The sequence below is a fragment of the Ahaetulla prasina genome, chromosome 5 (assembly GCF_028640845.1).
Source record: "Ahaetulla prasina isolate Xishuangbanna chromosome 5, ASM2864084v1, whole genome shotgun sequence".
Classification (NCBI taxonomy): domain Eukaryota; kingdom Metazoa; phylum Chordata; class Lepidosauria; order Squamata; family Colubridae; genus Ahaetulla; species Ahaetulla prasina.
Genome location: NC_080543.1, coordinates 60,324,436 through 60,346,439, shown reverse-complemented (window position 1 = coordinate 60,346,439; position 22,004 = coordinate 60,324,436). Strand labels below are relative to the sequence as shown.

Below are 22,004 nucleotides of genomic sequence, written 5' to 3'. Positions count from 1 at the left end.
ACTGGAAATTCGATTCCACTTTCAACACTCTGAATATGGATTCATAGCTGACCAGCACAAACATTAGGATCAAATCTTACCTTTAAATTCTACATGATTATGCGTGTTTAAGCCTCTGAACAATAAATGTATTGCTGCAGCACATACAAGCACTGTCTGGTCCAAACATGTTTTTAAAAATAAACAGTGGCAAGGCCATACATGCCATTTTCTCTGTGGCTTGCCTATCTCTGTGGTATTGTATCTCAGAACCTGTTTCTGCTTCCTCTGCTAATTAGGCAACTAAAATAGAGTTCTGCCAATAAGCTACAACACTGAGACATCGAAGCTTGTCCAGAAAAAAACCAGGTTTTGCCAGTGTGTCCTGCCCAACCTGGCGTTCCTCCAGGAACACTCCAGTTCTCTAGCTAATTATGTCAGAAATAATTTTTATTGAAGTTTAAGAATGCAAAAATAAAAAAAAACACTAATATAAACTAAAATAATTTCAAAAAAGAAAAAAGTACAGAAAAGAAAAGTGGAATAGGAAAAGGAAGAAAATATGTAAAAGGAAAAAAATATACACATACACACAACAAAGACTTTACAGCAGTGGTCCCCAACTTTTGAGGCTTGGCGACCCAGCAGAGGGGGGAGAGGGGAACTAGGCTGCGCAAATGGTGGCCAGCACGCACATGTATGCATGCAGCTGAACTTCCACGAGTGATACATGTGCATGTGCACCGGCTCACTGTTCGTGCAAGTCAAGCTGCACACACACATGAGTTTGCCCCGACCCGCCATTTGTCCAGCCCTAGTTGTGAATAGGCCAGCCATGGCCCGGTAGTGGGCTATGGCTCGGAGATTGGGGATTGCTGTTTTACAGGAATGTTAACACTTCCCTATTGTAACATATGGAGAACTTTTTTTAGGGCAAAACTCAAATCTCAGCCATCTCAGAATGAATCTGTATGAACTAGAATCTCAGATTGCAGGCTCAAATCAAATCATGCACTTCAATCTATAACTCCATTTGGAAATCTTTACAGTTCAAGAAACCAGGAAGTATCCCTTCTGAGATAATGGCTGTGCCATCATTCCTTCTGCAGGCTAAGCTATCTCTTATCTATTTCCTATTCTGCTGCTGCTGCTTCTCCTCCTATTTCTCCAGGACATTCTCCCAGACCATTATAGAATCATCTCTTATGCTGACTGAAAACCTTTGAAATCAGTATTATTGATGCTATTTCAATTAATGCTTTAATTATTTGATTAAATTAAATTAAATTATACTTAAATGTAGTTTCATTTTTGTCTTCAATTTGCTCATGCTTTGGAGAACAGCATACCATTCTGAGACCAAGTATAGCATCCTCATTCTAAACAAGTTATATGTCACGAATTTATTGGACCATTTCATAAGAATTAAGGTCCAGTTTGTGTCTTAATTAATATCAAACTTGAAAACTAACAGGAAATCTTAGTTACAAAGCTAAACCAGTTTAATAATAATTTCTTCTTCCTAGAAAATTCTGGCATGAATTCTCCTGTATTTCAAAAAAGAAAACACTTCATCATTTTAATAAACTAAATTAATGGAGATTTATAGCTAAACACTACAGTAATTAAAGTAACAGGTAGCTAGTACATGTTTTTAGTGCCTTATTGGAATTTTGTTCTTCTTATGCTTTCTTTTCCTTTTTATTTTATTATTGTGATAGTGTCAACTCTTTGTTAATTTGATATTTGAAAATTTCTTGCAATACATAGACAAATGTGAGTGGATCAAACAGAATTTGTTTACAGTACAATTTCATCATGTAATGTGTTTAATTGAACAATCCACATTAGCTGCAATATAAAGTGAATGAGAGGCATTATGTATGACCCAAATACATTATATTCATGTGTTTGTAAATCAGAACAAAATATACTTTTGTTCAAATTAACTAAAGGTGGCTGCTGTTTAGCTATTAGAACCAGCTATAAAGAGCTTAAAATCTTACTAAAAAAAAAGAAATTGCACTGCATTCAGATGACTTAGTCAAATTAGATTTGTTCTATAGAGTAGGAATGTTGAACAACTGATCTTACAAAATGATTCAAGTAGAACAATTAATATCCCTCTATACATTTGGAAAAATGCTGCCATGGATAGAGAAGACAGGATTGGGTGCAAATGGCAGTAATAAAAAACTTTCAATGTGCATCAGATCAGACTCTTGCTTTTTTAAAGGTTTCAAAAATATCCAGTAAGCATTACTTGTCTTGTAGCTCTAGTGAACTACGTTTCAGCCAAAGATGAATTATAGTTAATTAGATCACAATCTTTGCAGGTTTTCAATCGCAGTGACTCATCTAACACTTTTATTATATTGCTCCACCTCAATATAGACACTGAGATGGCAGTCGGTTTTATCTTTGCTCCCGTGCAGGCCTTTGAACAAGTAAGCTCATGTGTTTGATATAATGAATTGTGAATGAGCAAGCAGTGATGTAATTGTGGTTTTGTAATGCTCTATATTATATTAATATTCACCATGCCATGATGCATTCCTAAGAAAGCTATGCTAGGTTGGGTGGAGTGTTGAGACACTGAGCCTCTTATGCATACACCTTTTTAATAACTGCATTTCCACTAATAGGTAGCTTTTTCAAAGGGCAACATTTCCCAACAGGACCTGGAACAAATATGCAAATGTTACTGGAGATCTTTTTGTTATTCCAAAGGAAAGCACATCACTTGCACCTGGTTTATAGCAGACTGGATAGCCTCAAAAAAACCTCACCAACAACAATGGATGCTTCAAGGGAAAATTGTTGAGCTTTTTGGTATCTGTCAATTGGTGAAACTTTAAAAGAGAGGTCTTTATTCTAAATGAGTGGTGCAGAACCCCAATTTTCTTCTTTTCTTCTTCACTTTCTTTTTCAAGGACAACAATATACCTTATATGATGAACACTAGAGACACAACCTTTACAGGAGACCAAGATCAACAATGTTCAACAGCTCTGAGCAGCTTCTAGAATTCAAATACCTGCACAGGGTTCCTGGCATCAATGTGAGCATTTTGGTTCTTCTGTTCACCTTTCCAGTAACAAATTTAGCTATATATTATTTTCCCACAATCCTCCAAGATTGGGAGTATTGTGGGAAATGGAAGGCAACTGGCAAATTGTACCCTATGGTTGCTCTTTACCACTATCACCAATACAGTAACAGTTGAAGTTCAGAGTGGTAGATCAGAGGAAACTATCAGATAACTGAATGGGACAATTCACCACAGCTAACTCACTGTGGCCAGCTCACTATCACCAGCACACCACTACAACTTGCTGCCACAAAATTGCCATAGAACAACTCCACATGGTCAACTTGCCGCTGCTGGCCAGAGGAAGAGACAGCAGGTGGGTGGGTGGTGGGGAAGAGGTGGTGGCAGGGGACTTCACATTTTCACGAGCTGGCCATGGCAAGTTGTCCTAGACCCATCAGATAACCCTTGAAACTTTTCTATGTCTAGTTCTTTAAATTAAGTATATTCATATTCTCCTGTCTTGTTGTTGGGTTTTTTTTTTGAAGTGGTTCATTATATTTTGCCTACAGTATATCAATTTTTGGCTTCTCCTCTGCATCAGGTTAAGAATCAGCAGAACTTATTCAAAAGTTTCTGAAGTCTTTCTGCAGCAATCTACAGCCATTAATGTTACCTGCATCACTTGATGACCACATTATGAGAAATGATATTTGGTAGTGGAGCTACTCAGGGGTGGGTTCTAAATTTTTTTACTACCAGTTCTGTGGGCGTGGCTTATTTGTGGGCATGGCTGGGCGGTCATGTGACTGGATGAGAGTGCTTGGCAGTCATGTGATTGGATGGGCATAGCCAATAATAATAAATAATATAAATAATAAACAAAGTATACAAAACAATAAGAGGTACCAAAAACCAACTTTCACACTTTACACCCACACAACACAACACAACTGACTCACACACAATGTAAAAGCAGCTGCACTTCACCCAAAATGGCCCCTGCAACAAGCATGAACCTCATACACCCACAAAAAGCTCAAAAACCAACTTTCACACTTTACACACACACACACAACACAACACAACACAAACTGACACACACAATGTAAAAGCAGCTGCACCTCACCCAAAATGCCCCCTGCAACAAGCAGGAACTTCACACAGCCACAAAAAGCTCAAAAACCAACTTTCACACTTTACACACACACACAACACAACACAATACAACTGACACTCTCTCACACACACACAGAATGCCACATACAGCTTTTTGAGATTTTGTGTGTTTGTGTAGTTGGAGTGAAACACTACAGAAACACACCAAATCTCAGAAAGCTGCATAAATATTTTATTTTATTATTTTATTTTATTTATATTATTTAGATCAGGGGCCTCCAACCTTAGTAACTTTAAGGTTTGTGGACTTCAATTCCCAGAGTTCTGGGAGTTTAAGTCCACAAGCCTTGAAGTTACTAAGGTTGGAGACCCGTTTTAGATAAAAGCAGCTAAATTTAAAACTTCCTTAACTTTTAATTGCTGTCTAAAAATCCAACTCCTTAAAAAAAACCCAATGAACTATGTTTACTTACCCAATTGAGGCAGGCAGATTCAGTTGCTCACTGAGGAGATGGATTGCAGGCAGGCAGAATCAGTTGCTAGCTGATGCAACTGATTGCAGAAGCCATGGTCTGCGAGCCTGAAAGGAGCAGCAATTATAGGTAAGTGGGGGAGGGGGCAATTGGGTGGGCATGGGTGGTTGTAAGAGGTTATAAAAAGGTGATTTTAAAAGCCTGTGAGGATCAGGAAACTCATCTGGGATCGCCAGAGGAAAAAAAGATTTTAAAAGGCTCCTCTGACGATCCCATGAGGCAGCCCAGAATCTCTTAAAAGGATTTTTTTCTACAAGCTCTTCGGCTGAAGACCTTGTAGAAAAGGTTCTGGTGCTCAGGCAACTCAGTTGGGATCGCCAGAGAAGCCTTTTAAAACTTTTTTTTTTTTGAACAATCTCTTCAGCCAAGGGAACTGGTTCGGGGGCGTGGCCAGCTGGGCATCATTACCAGTTCTGCGAACTTGGCCAGATTTTTGCCAGCGGTTCTTGAGAACCGGTCAGAACCAGTAGCAACCCACCACTGGAGCTACTAAAAAGTTATCTACACATCCAAAGACAGGTCAACTTATACTTTGGCAAAAGATAATATCACCAAGATACTGTTTCTGAAGAAATAGCAAGTAAGAGAGAGAATATGGAAGTTATAGTACATGAAAAGTATGCAAAATAATGTTAATTGCCAAATAATTTCTATTGTTCTAATTAAAAAATTATACAGTATTTATTGAGCCTCATTGTAATAATTTGTAATTTATCATTTTTACTGCTATTCTATTTATTGCAGCAAAACATTACATTCCCTCATCATATTGTCATTTTGACTTATTCTACCCATCTTTACAATCCTGGGATGTATACAAGCGAAGAATATAGAGGTACCCATGGTAATTCAGATGAGTTTCATCAAAGCCTGGAGTTTTGACATCTTCTGTGGTCCTATTTTCCATAATTCTCCATGCTGCATCTTTTTTTTTTTTCAGAAGCTGAACTCAGCATTGCACCATGTATAATGATGGAGTGGAACCAATTGCTCCACCTAGAGCCCCTTCATTTTGGAGATAGAGAACTTTGACTGAGAAATGGAGATTTGCCTGGAGGTAACCAAAGAAGGCACAGCTTAGCAGCCATTTCTACACACCTCTCTGAGACATAGGTTGTAATCTGGCTATTTGTGCACTGTAGCTCATCAACCTGAAGTAGTTCAGGGAATGTATTTGGAAATATATTCCATTAGAAGCAATTATAGTGGTGCTCGGTAAGAATATTTGTATATGATATTATCATTACTCAGCAAGGCTGCCAGCCTGTCTCATATTTACAGTCCCAAACAATAATAAGACTCTAGGTTTGATAAAACAATGTTATTGTGTCATATCTTGAAAAGCTGTAGTCAGGTTTTATGCAAGAAAGAGCCTCCATTAAAGTTAATGGAAATTATGTCTGAATAAAAGTTGAGCAATGATTTAAAAATATGGACTTGTCTGTATTACACATTATGTTTATTTTTAAGGGAGTTGTCTAGGCACTGAATTTTCATTGGCCCCTGTTGCAAATTAACAAAACAAGAAAAAAGCATATTATTTTCCATTTTAGCAATCTATGGCATGTTCTTTTTATTATTAGAACATTATTGTTGTTGCCATATCAGCTTGCTCAAAAGTCTGAACATAAGGGAATTAGACACTATTTGTGATTTCCTTTTCAAACTAGAGATTTGGGTTGTTTAAAATAATACAAGTATAATTCATCAGCTCAGGTGATACAAGCAACAGTGGAGGCAAAAGGAAATACTGTCATACATAGCACATGGTCATTGTTTGTTTGCGCCTTACAGTTGGGATAATGGTGGTCAGTTTGGATAGTTTTAAATGGGGATTAACCAAGTTCATGAAAACCAAACTATCAATGGCTATTAATTTTGATAGCTCTTTCCTAAAGCAGTGTGCCTTAAGTATTGATTGTTGGAAAATGGCAGGGGAAGAGACTTACAGTCCTCTAGTTCAGACTTGGTTCTGACTGTAATATGACACAAAATGCTGGCATAAATGGGCATTCTGGTCCTATTATGCTCATGCCTTATCCAGTGGAATACCTCCAAAGGTTTTTGATTTCTTCCTTAAAGCTATAGGAAAAAGAAGAAGAAAAGGAAGACTATCTTCAAAACTGAACATAGTGCTTTTAAGAATTCATATGGGAAAAGGGATACTGTGGCAAAAGAATAATTCTCTTCTCTAAAAACTGTTCCGTAAAACATTGTATATACCAGTTATCTATTGATTGATTGTGCAAATTGTATTCCATGCTGGGAAGTCAACAAGAAATCAAACCTAGGCCAAGTTTAGAGCTGATAACCAACATATTGAATTGCATCCAGAAATCTATTGGGAGTCAGTGCAGCTCATAAAACAGTGTGGCTTATAAGTTGGCATACTGAGGTGTGCCAAGAACTGCTCATATGGCTACATTCTGGACTATCTGCAGTTTCTGAATCTTCTTCAAGAACAGCCTCATGCAAGGGGTTTGCAGTAATTCAAGTCCGAAGTGACTAGGATATGAGAGAAGTCCAATGAAAAGGAAAAGTTTGGCATATACAATTTCACAGGAAATATTATTACACACATAGTATAGGTGAGGTGGGATATTTTAATTAGTTTAAATGTTTATATATTAAGCCTCTGGGGAAGAATACGACATAAATATGTGTAAAAACAAAACGATCACAGCTAAGAATAGTACCATCACGAGATTCCAAATGAAGAGGAAAATAAAAGTATTTTCATTATAAGCTTAAATTTTACCAAACACTTTGTTTCTTTTCTACAAAGGTTATAAATCATAACTTTTGGGACTTGGACTGGAGGTCCTCTAGTCCAAGGGTCCCCAACCCTCAGGCCTTGGTGAAGCTTCATTTGCACACGAGTGGGAGCTAGGTTGCATGCACAAAGCCATCCCCCCCACCTCCCCCCACTTCCACTTCCACTGCTGGTCCATGGAGCAAGAAAGGTTGGGGAAAACTACTCTAGTCTAACCCCCTGTCCAAGACAGGAGTCATTATATCATCCTGGAGAAGTGAATGTCTAATCTTTTCTTGAAAACCTTCTCCACAGCTTTGAGGGGCAAGTTGTTCCATTGATTAATCATTCTCACTGTCACAAAATTCCTCCTTATTTCCAGGTAGGCTCTCTCTTTAATGAGTTTCCACCCATTACTTCTTGTCCTGCCTTCAGATGCTTTGGACAATAAGTCAATTCCCTCATCTCTGTAACTGCCATTCAAGTACAAGAAGACAGCTATTGTGTCACCCCTAATCTTTCTTTTTGTTAGGGTACCTTGTTCTCTTAACCATTCATTGTAGGGTTTGGTCTTTAGACCTCTTATCATCTTTGTTGCTCTTCTTTACACTCATTCTAGGATCTCAACATTATTATATATATATATTGTATTATGGTGATCAGAACTGGATGCAGTATTCAAAGTGTTGGTTGCTTTTGAAATGAGAAGGCATTTTGGCATATTGGAATGATTATATGGTGCAGCATTGCTCAAGTAATAATGTACATGAAGGAAACAACCCTTCAGATAATCAATGGCCTTAAATTTAGATCAGTAGGATTTTGTATGCAGTATTATTTCTGATGGGCAAAAGGTCCTAAGAAGCAAGTGTAGGTTGTGGCTACTGATCTGAACAAGATGCCATATAAGGTAAACTGCAACTTTTAGTTTTTCATGGCCCAAATGATTATGTCAATAATCATTCAGTAATTCTTTACTATTGAGACATCTTCTGACTGTAAATATCCAGTTGGTGAATATTTTGAAGTCTCACTCAACAACATGAAAGTTCCTGAATTCTGTGAAACCTCTATAGCATGCCATTGCATATTTTTGTTATCTAGTCCTATGTACATTCAACTTTTCTCCACTCATTTCAGAGAAACCTATTTCCTTATTATATGTGATTTTAAAAAATCCTGTGCAGGATTCCATCGAAGTTGGCCATGTGTGGCCCAGGATGGCCATTTATGAAGGGCAATTCAGCACACCTTCAACTCTCCCATATGAAATTAAAAATACTTAACTGAATCATACCTATTATACAGAAATAATCTCTATTTTAATTAAACTCCCACATAGCTGTAATACACACACAAACACTGTCTCCTTTGTGAAGTAAAAATGCTGAGATGGCTACAGAGAATATGGAAATATAGTTTACTTCAGCCTGACAATGGGGGGATTTTTGGTGATGGGGGGGATGGAGAAAAATTGGGTATATAATATAAAATAATATCAGGGACGTGCTGACACACCAATTCAATGACTTTCTGTTTTAATTGAAATAATATGCGCGCAAACAACTACTTTAAACTCAATATAAATCGTCCTAAACTTGACCATAAAAAATCTGATTTCTGTAATAGAGTTGTCAAAGTCTGGAATGCTCTACCTGATCCAGTTGTCTCAGCTACAAATTTTCACAGTTTCAGTCACAAATTGACTATCGCGGATCTTACTACATACTTAAGGTCAGTAGAGGGAGTGTGCATAAGTACACTACCGTGCCTATTTTTCCAGTCATTGTATTTTTTTCTTTTATTCTTGTTTTTGTTTGACAAATTCTAATAAATAAATAAATAAATTCCTCTTACTCTCTCAAACAAAGACTTTGAGCTTTCTGTTAATATCTCTGGAGCAAATCTTCTAAGATTTTCTCACCTTTAGTCGGTCAGTGTTAATTTTTGAAGCACAAAAAATGACATGTAGATAGGTACATTAGTTAATTCTGCATTTTGAGGTATCGATCTACAGTTACTTTGAAGCAACTGGGATGAAAAACAGTAAAAACATAAATGCAAATTAATGTTCAATGTTCCTCTGACCTCACCGGTCTTCAAACATTCATATCCTTAGAGAAAAAAACAAATTAGTTCCTGAATTAAAGGTTTCTTTTGTTCTGTTATAATGCAGGACTTCCAGATAACCCAATCACGTACAGTACTATCTTTAGATAACTTTATCACACAGTACCTTAAGATAACTCCATCCACTTCCTAGTATGACTAATTCCAAATATTTTAAGCAGAGAGGAGTCCTTTTTAAATTAAAACAGTCATTTGAAAAGTTGAAAAACCTGTTTAAGGTTTTAAATGATAGTTGCTATTTTAAGGGTTGGTTTAAATTATTACATGTTGATAGAGCAATGCTATCCACAGTTTAGTCTTTGACATTTTGCTAATTTTGGAAAAATATGTTTAAATGATTTTCAGCTTTAAAATACTTGTGTATGTTTCATTTAATTATCAATAAACTGATTCAGTTTGATCTTTGAAAATTAAAAGACATCTACGTGGGTGTCATAACCAGTATCAAAGCAAGTCTAAAAGCAGCAGGAGGAATTATGTGAAGATGACAGAATCCAAAGAATAGCTGCATAGTAGCACTTTAAAACAAAGGTATTAGTTCCTCATGCCCTGGCTCTGATAGGTGGCTATACAAATATGATAGATTAATTACGACTTCTTCCAACTTGTAAGGCTTCTTCCATATAACCTTATTTTATTTATTTATTTATTTATTTGTCACAACAGTATATATAAGCATAAGCATGAAATAACTATACAATATATAAGCATAAATATAATCATAAGTATTTAATAACTATATGAAATTGGATACAATCAAAGGGAACATTAGGACAGGAACGGTAGGCACGCTGGTGCTCTTATGCACACCCCTTACAGACCTCTTAGGAATAGGGTGAGGTCAATAGTAGATAGTCTTTGGTTAAAACTTTGGGGATTTTGGGAAGAGTCAACAGAGTCTGGTAGTGCATTCCAGGCATTAACAATTCTGTTTCTGAAGTCATATTTTCTGCAATCAAGATTGGAGCGGTTCACATTAAGCTTAAATCTGTTGTGTGCTCGTGTATTGTTGTGATTGAAGCTGAAGTAGACTTCAACAGGAAGAACGTTGTAACAGATGATTCTATGAGTTAAACTCAGGTCATGTTGAAGGCGGCAGAGTTCTAAATTTTCTAAACCCAGGATTTCAAGTCTGGTGGCATAAGGTATTTTGTTGTAATCAGAGGAGTGGAGAACTCTTCTTGTAAAATATTTCTGGACACACTCAATTGTATTAATGTCCGAAATGAGGTATGGGTTCCAGACAGGCGAGCTATATTCAAGAATTGGTCTAGCAAATGTTTTATATGCTCTGGTTAGTAGTGTAGTGTTTCTGGAGAAAAAGCTACGCAAGATTAAGTTTACAACTCTTAAAGCCTTTTTTGCAATGTAGTTGCAGTGAGCTTTGGCACTTAGATCATTTGATATGAAAACTCCAAGGTCTTTAACGGGGTGGGGGTCTACAAGGTAATATCCATCAAGCTTGTATTTAGTGTTAAGATTCTTTTTTCTAATGTGTAAGACAGAGCATTTGCTGGTTGAGATTTGGAGTTGCCAAGTTTTTGACCATTCCAATACAAAGTCAAGGTCTTTTTGAAGGGTAGCTGTATTGTTGGTGGTGTTAAATAGTTTGACATCATCAGCAAAGAGAACACAAATACTTGTAATATGGTCACAGAGATCATTAATGTATAATATGAAGAGTGTTGGTCCAAGAACGCTGCCTTGGGGAACGCCGCTATTGACAGGAACAGGATTTGATAGGGCACTGCCTATTTTTCCAGTCATTGTATTTTTCTTTTATTCTTGTTTTGTTTGACAAATTCTAATAAATAAATAAATAAATTCCTCTTACTCTCTCAAACAAAGACTTTGAGCTTTCTGTTAATATCTCTGGAGCAAATCTTCTAAGATTTTCTCACCTTTAGTCGGTCAGTGTTAATTTTTGAAGCACAAAAAATGACATGTAGATAGGTACATTAGTTAATTCTGCATTTTGAGGTATCGATCTACAGTTACTTTGAAGCAACTGGGATGAAAAACAGTAAAACATAAATGCAATTAATGTTCAATGTTCCTCTGACCTCACCGGTCTTCAAACATTCATATCCTTAGAGAAAAACAAATTAGTTCCTGAATTAAAGGTTTCTTTTGTTCTGTTATAATGCAGGACTTCCAGATAACCCAATCACGTACAGTACTATCTTTAGATAACTTTATCACACAGTACCTTAAGATAACTCCATCCACTTCCTAGTATGACTAATTCCAAATATTTTAAGCAGAGAGGAGTCCTTTTTAAATTAAAACAGTCATTTGAAAAGTTGAAAAACCTGTTTAAGGTTTTAAATGATAGTTGCTATTTTAAGGGTTGGTTTAAATTATTACATGTTGATAGAGCAATGCTATCCACAGTTTAGTCTTTGACATTTTGCTAATTTTGGAAAAATATGTTTAAATGATTTTCAGCTTTAAAATACTTGTGTATGTTTCATTTAATTATCAATAAACTGATTCAGTTTGATCTTTGAAAATTAAAAGACATCTACGTGGGTGTCATAACCAGTATCAAAGCAAGTCTAAAAGCAGCAGGAGGAATTATGTGAAGATGACAGAATCCAAAGAATAGCTGCATAGTAGCACTTTAAAACAAAGGTATTAGTTCCTCATGACCTGGCTCTGATAGGTGGCTATACAAATATGATAGATTAATTACGACTTTTTCCAACTTGTAAGGCTTCTTCCATATAACCTTATTTTATTTATTTATTTATTTATTTGTCACAACAGTATATATAAGCATAAGCATGAAATAACTATACAATATATAAGCATAAATATAATCATAAGTATTTAATAACTATATGAAATTGGATACAATCAAAGGGAACATTAGGACAGGAACGGTAGGCACGCTGGTGCTCTTATGCACACCCCTTACAGACCTCTTAGGAATAGGGTGAGGTCAATAGTAGATAGTCTTTGGTTAAAACTTTGGGGATTTTGGGAAGAGTCAACAGAGTCTGGTAGTGCATTCCAGGCATTAACAATTCTGTTTCTGAAGTCATATTTTCTGCAATCAAGATTGGAGCGGTTCACATTAAGCTTAAATCTGTTGTGTGCTCGTGTATTGTTGTGATTGAAGCTGAAGTAGACTTCAACAGGAAGAACGTTGTAACAGATGATTCTATGAGTTAAACTCAGGTCATGTTGAAGGCGGCAGAGTTCTAAATTTTCTAAACCCAGGATTTCAAGTCTGGTGGCATAAGGCATTTTGTTTTAATTAGAGGAGTGGAGAACTCTTCTTGTAAAATATTTCTGGACACACTCAATTGTATTAATGTCCGAAATGAGGTATGGGTTCCAGACAGGCGAGCTATATTCAAGAATTGGTCTAGCAAATGTTTTATATGCTCTGGTTAGTAGTGTAGTGTTTCTGGAGAAGAAGCTACGCAAGATTAAGTTTACAACTCTTAAAGCCTTTTTTGCAATGTAGTTGCAGTGAGCTTTGGCACTTAGATCATTTGATATGAAAACTCCAAGGTCTTTAACGGGGTGGGGGTCTACAAGGTAATATCCATCAAGCTTGTATTTAGTGTTAAGATTCTTTTTTCTAATGTGTAAGACAGAGCATTTGCTGGTTGAGATTTGGAGTTGCCAAGTTTTTGACCATTCCAATACAAAGTCAAGGTCTTTTTGAAGGGTAGCTGTATTGTTGGTGGTGTTAAATAGTTTGACATCATCAGCAAAGAGAACACAAATACTTGTAATATGGTCACAGAGATCATTAATGTATAATATGAAGAGTGTTGGTCCAAGAACGCTGCCTTGGGGAACGCCGCTATTGACAGGAACAGGATTTGATAGGGCACTGCCTATTTTGACCACTTGTTGTCTATTTGACAGAACACTGTTATCCAATTCTGGAGGGGTCCGGAGATGCTGTAGGATTTTAGTTTTAGGAGAAGTTTGTCATGTACCACAGAGTCAAAGCTTTACAGAAGTCTATGTAAATAGCATCTATTTCTTTGCCCTGATCAAGATTTGTATTCCATATGTTTTTGCAGTGCAGAAGTAAATTACAGAATAAATTTTTTCAGAAACCAAATTGTTTATTAGAGAGTAGGTTGTTTGTTTCTAGAAACAAACTAGAATTTTATTATTTATTATTTATTTATTTTTATTTATTTAATATTTAATTTATTTATTAATTTTTATTAATTTATTTATTAATATTTATTAATAATATTAAATTATTTAATATTAAAATTTAAATATTATTTATTATTAGAATAGAATAGTATCTCCATTTAGAATTGCTACTGCAATTCTAAATGGAGATACTAATTGTCTCAGTAAACAAATTTAGAGATATGGCTAGACAGCACCACATCCAATTCATTCCTAACCCACCGTGAAGGAAGTTTAAACTTGTTTGACCTGCAGTAGTTTTCCATTTTCTTGTGGTACAAGCGAAGCTTCCTGGTTAGTCTAATGCAAATTACAGTAAGATACTTTTAGCAGTGGAGCAGTGGAGTATGCTCCTATTAGTCATCTGAAGCTACTATAAATATATTCTTCGTTTCTGTCCTTGATCACTGATTTTTGGGGCTATTCACTTTTTGAAAGCAGAAGAGTCCAGGTTTTCATCTCTCTCAGATTTACCAACCCTTTTGCACAAGGAATGAGGAGTGAAGAAAGGAGACTGGGCCAACTTTACTAGCCCCACCCCCAAGACTCACTTTTCCCAAGAAGTTGTGGCTTGACAGTTGTTTCCTCAGCTATTCTTCCCAAATGCTGGTGGAAGCAGTATTTCAGCTGGTATCTCTGTAGACGGGCATTGGCAACTTTTCCATGGAAGATGCCGTTGCAGCTATTTGCCATGGAAGATAAGCAGCAGAGGGTGCCCACCATCTGTGGCTTAAATACTGTAGCATGAAAGCAAAGAGAGATAATTTCTGATACATAACCATGTCTACTAGAAATCTTCATTTCATCTATTGACCATCTGGATTTGTGCAGTTCAGATTTGGCATGTCTAAAGATATTGAAAAAGATATTGGATAGTCCTAATAGTAGGAACTAAGAGGTAATTATTTTCAGTAGCAGATTCTTGGATATAGGAGTAGCAAAAAATCAGTGGATATCATTATTATTATTATTATTATTATTATTATTATTATTATTATTATTATTATTAATTAATTAAATTTTATACCGCCCTTCTCCCAAAGGACTCAGGGTGGTTCACAGCCAAAGAAAACAACAATGAATAAATACAAAGTAAAACAATAATTAAAAAACTTATTAAATATGGCCCTAAGTTAAAATGCATTTAAAACAATAAAACTCACTAATAAAATTTAAAACCAAATAGTAAAACTTCTAAAAATTCTATGCCAGTCCTGCGCGAATAAATAAATATGTCTTCAGCTCGCGGTGAAAGGTCCGAAGGTCAGGGAGTTGACGAAGTCCTGGGGGAAGTTCGTTCCAGAAGTTGGAAGCCCCCACAGAGAAGGCCCTTCCTCTGGGGGCCGCCAGCTGACATTGTTTGGCTGACGGTACCCTGAGGAGTCCCTCCCTGTGAGAGCGCACGGGTTGATGGGAGGCAAACGGTGGCAGTAGGCGGTCCCGTAAGTAACCCAATCCTAAGCCATGGAGCACTTTAAAGGTGGTAACCAACATCTTGAAGTGCACCCGAAAGACCACAGGCAGCCAGTGCAGCTTGTGCAGGAGTGGTGTTACATGGGAATCACCCGCGCAGCTGCATTCTGAACCAACTGGAGCCAACTGGATCATATCTTTATCTATATCAGTGAGTGTGTCAGTGTTTTCCCCAGCTTACTTCTTGTCCCTAAAAATGGACATGGCCACTTTTCCTTTGCTAATTTGCAGTGTATGAAATAGTGAAAGGGAAAAGAGGGTGCCATTTTGTCTGGCAAACTTATATGAGCCAGGTCTGGTGTTGTTGTTTTTTTAACAATGCATTGCAGACATGAGCACAGCACTTTTGGATAGAATCTTGAGATTATTAGGGAAATATTTATATGCATTTCAAAGAGAAAGTTTAGCAATCTTTACCACACTGGTACCGAATTTGATATTCAACTCAGCATGTTTTTATAAAGAAAAAAAAAAACCTAGTTTACACCAAGATATAAAGAAGTTGAAGATGGGTGGAATATTATGCAAATAGTGGCTTAAAGCAATAGGAGTGTTCATTTTGACACTCATTAAACTAGGAAGGTGGTGGGTGGATGAATCAAAGAGCAAAGAGCTTCTTAACCAAATAATACTGAGGAATGCAATTTCACACACATGTCCTTATAGAGAAGTAAAATGTGAGAATGGCAAAACAGGTATTCTTATTTTGCCTTAGCGTGGGTGGATCTGATGAAGAGGGGCCTCAGAATCTTCCTTCCAAATATCAAAAATGTTTGAATATTGTACTATTTCAATTTAATTTTCTCTATATGCAGCTAATATTTTATTGGCATATTCTAAGCAACTTTGTGCAGTCTCCAAAAGCTAACTTGAGCCAATCCATGTCGGTACTTGAATGAGAGATTGCTAGGAAATCCTCAGTCTAAGAGCGAGGGTGAAAAGTAAATCTAGAAAAAAGTGACAACAAACCACTTCCATGTTGCTTTCAGAAAAATGACAAGGATTTTATTTATTGGATTTTTATCCCACCTTTATTATTTGTAACGATCTCAATATGGCAAACATGCAGAGCACTTCTTCCTTGTCTCATTTAGCAACCCTGAGAGAAAGGCCACCCAGCTGGCTTGCATGCCTAAGGAAGGACTAGAACTCACAGTCTCCTAGGTTCTAGGCCAGCACCTTCAACACTACATCATATTGGCTCTTCCTCCTCCTCTCATGAATTCAGAAGAAATTAAGCTTAACTTGAAAAATAAAGTGAGGCTTTATTTTTTTATATTGTTATACAAAGTAGACAATTTTTTTTTAAATTGTGGCAAGATGTATCATTGTAGCTACAGATATTAAGAAATATTAATTAATCTCTGATCAAGCTCAGTTTCATCTTTCCAGCATATGATCACAACTGAGCCCAAAATTTCTGTTGCAAAGTGAGACAGTTGTTAAGTGACTTTTGCCTCATTTAATGACCTTTCTTGCCACAGTTATTAAATGAATCATTGAAGTTGTTAAATTAGTAACAACTAACTTAAGTGAAGTGAGAGGGGAATCTGTCTTCCCCATTGACTTTCCTTGACAAAAATTCACAAAAGCTGATCACATGTGTGTGATATAACTTTAAGTCGAGAACTATGTTTACATTATTTGCTTTTAGGAAAATTATCTAGAACTTGTGCCATGACCAGATGCTAACTGTTAACCAGGTTAATTCTAATCCAATAAGCTTCTTCTCAAATAGCACCACACATTTTATAATATGTGAAATCTTTTACAGTCGGAATTCTATGGTAGAACTAAATCAATTAACAAAGGACTCCTAGTGGTATGTTATTTCATTGGAGGAAAATTCCAGACCGATTATTTAAAATATGTATTAATAAAAGGTTAAGGTAAAGGTTCCCCTCGCACATATGTGCTAGTCGTTGCCGACTCTAGGGGGCGGTGCTCATCTCCATTTCAAAGCCGAAGAGCCAGTGCTGTCCGAGACGTCTTTGCGGTCATGTGGCCGGCATGATTCAATGCCAAAGGCGCACGGAACGCTGTTACCTTCCCACCAAAGGTGGTCCCTATTTTTTCTACTTGCATTTTTACGTGCTTTCGAAACTACTAGGTTGGCAGAAGCTGGGACAAGTAACGGGAGCTCACCCCGTTACACGGCAGCGGTAGGGATTCGAACCATTGAGCTACCGACCTTTCAATCGACAAGCTCAACGTCCTAGCCCCTGAGCCACCGCGTCCCTCTGATGTATTAATAGGAACGAACAAAAATAAAATCCATCAATGTGTCATCCTCTTGGTTGCTGCAGGTTCAGGCGAAACATCTCTCTGGTTCCATGCAAAACAAGAAATAAATTGTTATTGCTTCTCTTGATATGATAGAAAACTATGTTTTGTTTAAACAAAGGAAAGGAAAGGAAAAGAAATGCATTGCCACCATCACCAAGCAGTTAAAGGTATTATATTGGTAGTTCTGTAGCTAGCACCTGGAAGTCAGGAGAGGTGGTCCCTAAAAATGAAAATAACATGATTAGGACTGCCTGGATTGAGAGTTTGAAGATCCTTGCAATCCTTTCTTTGCATATGGTGCAGTAAACCAGCTCAGGTAATGCTAAAATTGACAATGGCTCTATCTGTTCCTGTTTTCCCTTCTGTAGGAAATCAACCACTCTGCAAAGCTCTAAAATGCTTGGGTTATACCTTGAAACAAATGATTCACTTCACTCAGTCAAGAACACAGAAAGAAACAAGGAAGTTCCATAAGATATCCAAGTTTGCTCTTGTTTCAAAGAAATTAGTGTAGAACCAAGAAATGCAAACACAATTCTCAAAGCACATAATGTCCTTGTGCCCCATATATTTGATCCTTTAAGTAAAATTGTTTTAGAAGATATATTGTATAATCTAAATCTATAACAAATGGATTTTGAATGTAGTCTACATGCCAGCTTGTAAGAGATTATGCCAAAGGCTGGGTAGAAAATAATGTTTTCATCACTCTCAGCAAGTTCTGATTAATATTGGGAATCTCCAAAGCTAGAAAAGCCCAGAAAACTGAAGTAGAGGAAGCCTTCTATTCTATAGGTATAATTACATATGTGTAGTCAGAAATTTGAGCTACTTTATCTTTTTCATTCTCTGTAACATGGCAAGTCTCATGTTATTAATATCTCTCTACATGTTATAAAATAAATATTTAATTTTGGCTTTCATTCATATCTCAGAATATGTAATCTCTCTATTGGTCTGTGAATCTCTCTCTCTCTGAGAGAGAGAGAGAGAGAGAGAGAGAGAGAGAGAGAGAGAGAGAGAGAGAGAGAGAGAGGGAGAGGTTTGATCTTCTTTATTTGTAGAAGACCTTCACCATCTTCTGGTTGTTTTGAATACTGCACTTTCTTTTGGATTTTTAAAAAAATAATTTGCATGCTGCTGTTTTGCTATGATATAGGCAAATTATAATTCTCTCCTTCTGCATTGAATGTCTGCAATTTACTACTAGGAGTAAAAAACTATTTTATATTTTAATTTCAATTTTTTTAAAAAAATAATGCTTGGTTCTGTTTATCTACTATTAGATTGATCTACTGTACCTCCAAAGAAAGAAAGAAACAACTGAATCTTCTAGTAGTCAACATGTCTATAGATCCGTGATAGCGAACCTATGGCACACGTGCCAGAGATAGCACACAGAGCCCTATCTGTGGGCACGCACACCACTGCCAGCTGCTCTTCTGGTTTCTGGGGCATGCATGCACACTGGTCAGCTGATCTTTGCATGTGCCAAAGCCCTGGAAACCCAAAGACCAGCCGGCCGGTGTGCATGCACACATTGGAAACCAAAAGAGCAGGTGGTCAGTGCACACATGCACACCAGCCACCTGGTCTTCAAGTTTCTGGGGCTCTGGCACTCACATGCGTTCCGGTTTGGGCACTCAGTGCCAAAAAGGTTCGCCATCAACTGCTATAGATGATATAGCCAGGAGTGGTACTATCAAAAGTATTTCAACTTTTGCATTTTGATTTTTTAATTGCGAGAATGCTAGTATGGTGTGAGACACATTCTAGAATATTGGTGATAGCATAAAGAACTACTAAGCCACTACTCAATGCAGGAGATGTGAATAGGAAATGAAGATTAAGAGGTCTTCTGTATGATGAGGTTTGGGGCAGTGGTGAAATCTAAAAATTTTCTCTACTGGTTCTATGGGCATGGCTTGGTGGGTGTGACTTGGTCATGTGATCACATGGTCATGTGGCCAACTTGACGTCATTCACATCACTCACTGTTAGAGCCAGGAGCACATTCTGAAGCACATTCTGCCCTTCTAAAGCCCCCAACTCTTTGAGTTTCCCTCCGCCATATGGCTTGACTGCCCAAGTGAACCTTGGGGCCTTCTCTTGCCCCACTCTCCATCCCAGAGAAATGGGGTGGGCAGTTTGTAAGGAAAAACAGAGCAGGCGGTTTGTACGGAGGATTGGCAGGGTGTTGTGGCTCCCGCCCCGGAACCTGGCCCCATGCCCGAAAGTGCCTTGGAGCCGGGCCTGCTGCCAGAAAGTGACTCGGAACCGGACCTGCTGCCAGAAAATGATTTGGACAGTGAGGGGGAAGGGCCATCAGGACTTACCTCGGAAGCACCGGCCTCCCTGGATCAGCTCCAGGAGCCAGAAGCAGGCCAAGCGAAAGGGATAACGAGGCCTCCTTCTCCTGACTCTTCCCCCCCCCCCAGGCCACACCTGCAGACCCAACTGACAGCAATCAGGCTTGGCTCAATCCCAGGTTGGCTCAACAACAGAAGCAGGGGAGGGGCAGGCCTAGGAAGTGCTGAGTCATGGAGCCACACCCCACAGGATATAAAAGGCAGCAAGAGCTGGTGTGTCTCTTTGTATCAGATCAAATCCACAGATTGACTAGAGCTGAAGGTTGTGACTCACCAGCATCTTGGCAGCTATCGAGGGCTCTTGGCAGACGCTGATTCTTTTGCTGCCAGAGCTGATAAGATCTGGCCATCGTTCAGACGGAAGTGAGGAGGACACAACACAGGAGGATGCATCGCTTGCCAGCACTGAGCAGGGAAGCCGCTGTCACACCACTCCCCTTCACTTCCCCAAACACAGAGCTGAGGCTGTGCGCTTCCTCTCCTGCCCACCAGCAAAGAGCCACGTGGCTGACAGCCGCTCAATGCCCCACATGCAGCATCGGCCAGCTGCCGGTGGGGACGGAGCAGCCAGCCCAGCTTGGGCTTGGACTGGCTGGTTGGAGCAGCACTGCAGCCAAGGCTTCTGCACCAGCATTCACTGGTGAGAACAACTTTAGTTGAGTCACTCAAGCTGCCACTATAGGGCCATCCACCTGGCACAAAACCTCACGGTTTTTCTCCTCCTCAGCATTATCCTCTTTGCTCAAGCAGTGGCGGGGCAGGAATGATTTTTGCAGACCACGTTGTGTTGTGTCCACTGCACCCCCCGAGCCGGGCCTCCTGGCTGAGAGTGACTCAGAGAATGAGGGGGCAGAGCCGACAGGGATTCCCTCTGCAGAATCTTCCCCTCTAGCTCTGCTCCAGATTCCAGAAGCAGGCCAGATAGAGGAGAAGGAGCTGACACGGCCTCTTTCCCCCGACCCCTCCTCCTCCTCCCTGGCAGAGCTCCAAGAGCCAGCTGAGGAGAATCAATTGTGGTTAGATGCAAGGCAGCGATGCCGAGTGAAGCGTGCGCAGCAAAAGGAAAGGAGGAGCCGGTCCAGGGAGTGCTGAGTCACGGAGCCACACCCCACAGGGTATAAAAGTGGGCGGAGCTGCCTTAGGGCTCCGTGACGGACAAAAAACAGACTTTTGGGAGCTTTGGCTGTGCTATTTTGTGATTCAGACTTTGGCTTTTGTTTATTTCTGCACTGCAATTACGCTGGTCTGAGGAGAACTTGGCAGGCAATCGCAGGTTCATTGCCAGAACTGTTATCTGACGTCAGAATAAATTGCTGGCAAAGATCGTCAGCTTGCGTATCGTTTTGGTTGTGGTTGGGAGGGGATAGAATACCCCGCCGCTGCTTGAGCAGGGAGGATGACATGCTGCTCCAACCAGCGGGGGCCTCAGCTGCAGTGCTGCTCCAACTAGCCAGTCCAAGCCCAAGCTGGGCTGGTTGCTCCATCCCCACCGGCCGCTGGGCGATTGAGCAGCTGTCCCCACCGGCTGCACATGGGGCATTGAGTGGCTGTCAGCCACATGACTCTTTGCCGGTGGCCAGCCCGGACAGGAAGTGCATAGCCTCAGCTCTGTGTTCTGGGAAGTGAGGGGGAGTAGTGTGACAGCGGCTTCCCTGCTCAGCTCCAATGAGCAATGCATGGTGCCTACACCAGTGTCCCAAGAGAAGCAGAGAATATCGCCGCTTGCAAAAAAACAAGCAGAGGTAGCAAGCTGTTGTGTCTCGTCCGATCTCACCACCACAGCCGGGGTCTGCTTATCTGCTTCCGAACGCTGAAGAATGTCCTAGCATGCCTCCTGGCCCCAGCCCTGGCTCCATGCCCAGACAGGCTGAGGAGGGGGCATCTCCCGGCCCCCGCCATGGCTCCATGCCCAGACAGGCTGAAGAAGAGCAAGTATCTCCAGCCCCCAGCTCTGGCTCCATGCCCAGGCAAACGGAGCAACTGGACCCCTCCCCCTCCTCCACAGCATGTGAGCCTGAGGAAGGTTTATTACCAACAGCTGCCGATTGGAATGACCCTCGCTTCAGAAGAATTGATAGGCGGCGGCGTCAGAAGGAAGGGAGGGGCAGGCCTGGATAAGTGCTGAGTCATGGAGCCACACCCCATGGCCTATATAAAGGATC

General features: G+C 39.2%; 1 protein-coding gene across 1 annotated transcript in view; it reads left to right on the top strand.

The window, feature by feature from the left end:
- Window positions 1–2,744: 2,744 nt before the first annotated feature.
- Window positions 2,745–22,004, top strand: part of TMPRSS2 (transmembrane serine protease 2) — a 97,846-nt gene continuing 78,586 nt past the window's right edge. The window contains exons 1-4 of the mRNA XM_058185753.1: window positions 2,745–3,040; window positions 3,615–3,745; window positions 5,407–5,506; window positions 5,603–5,719. Coding sequence (XP_058041736.1) covers window positions 5,702–5,719 — 18 coding nt within the window. The 5' untranslated portion in view covers window positions 2,745–3,040; window positions 3,615–3,745; window positions 5,407–5,506; window positions 5,603–5,701. The remainder of the gene's footprint in view (window positions 3,041–3,614; window positions 3,746–5,406; window positions 5,507–5,602; window positions 5,720–22,004) is intronic.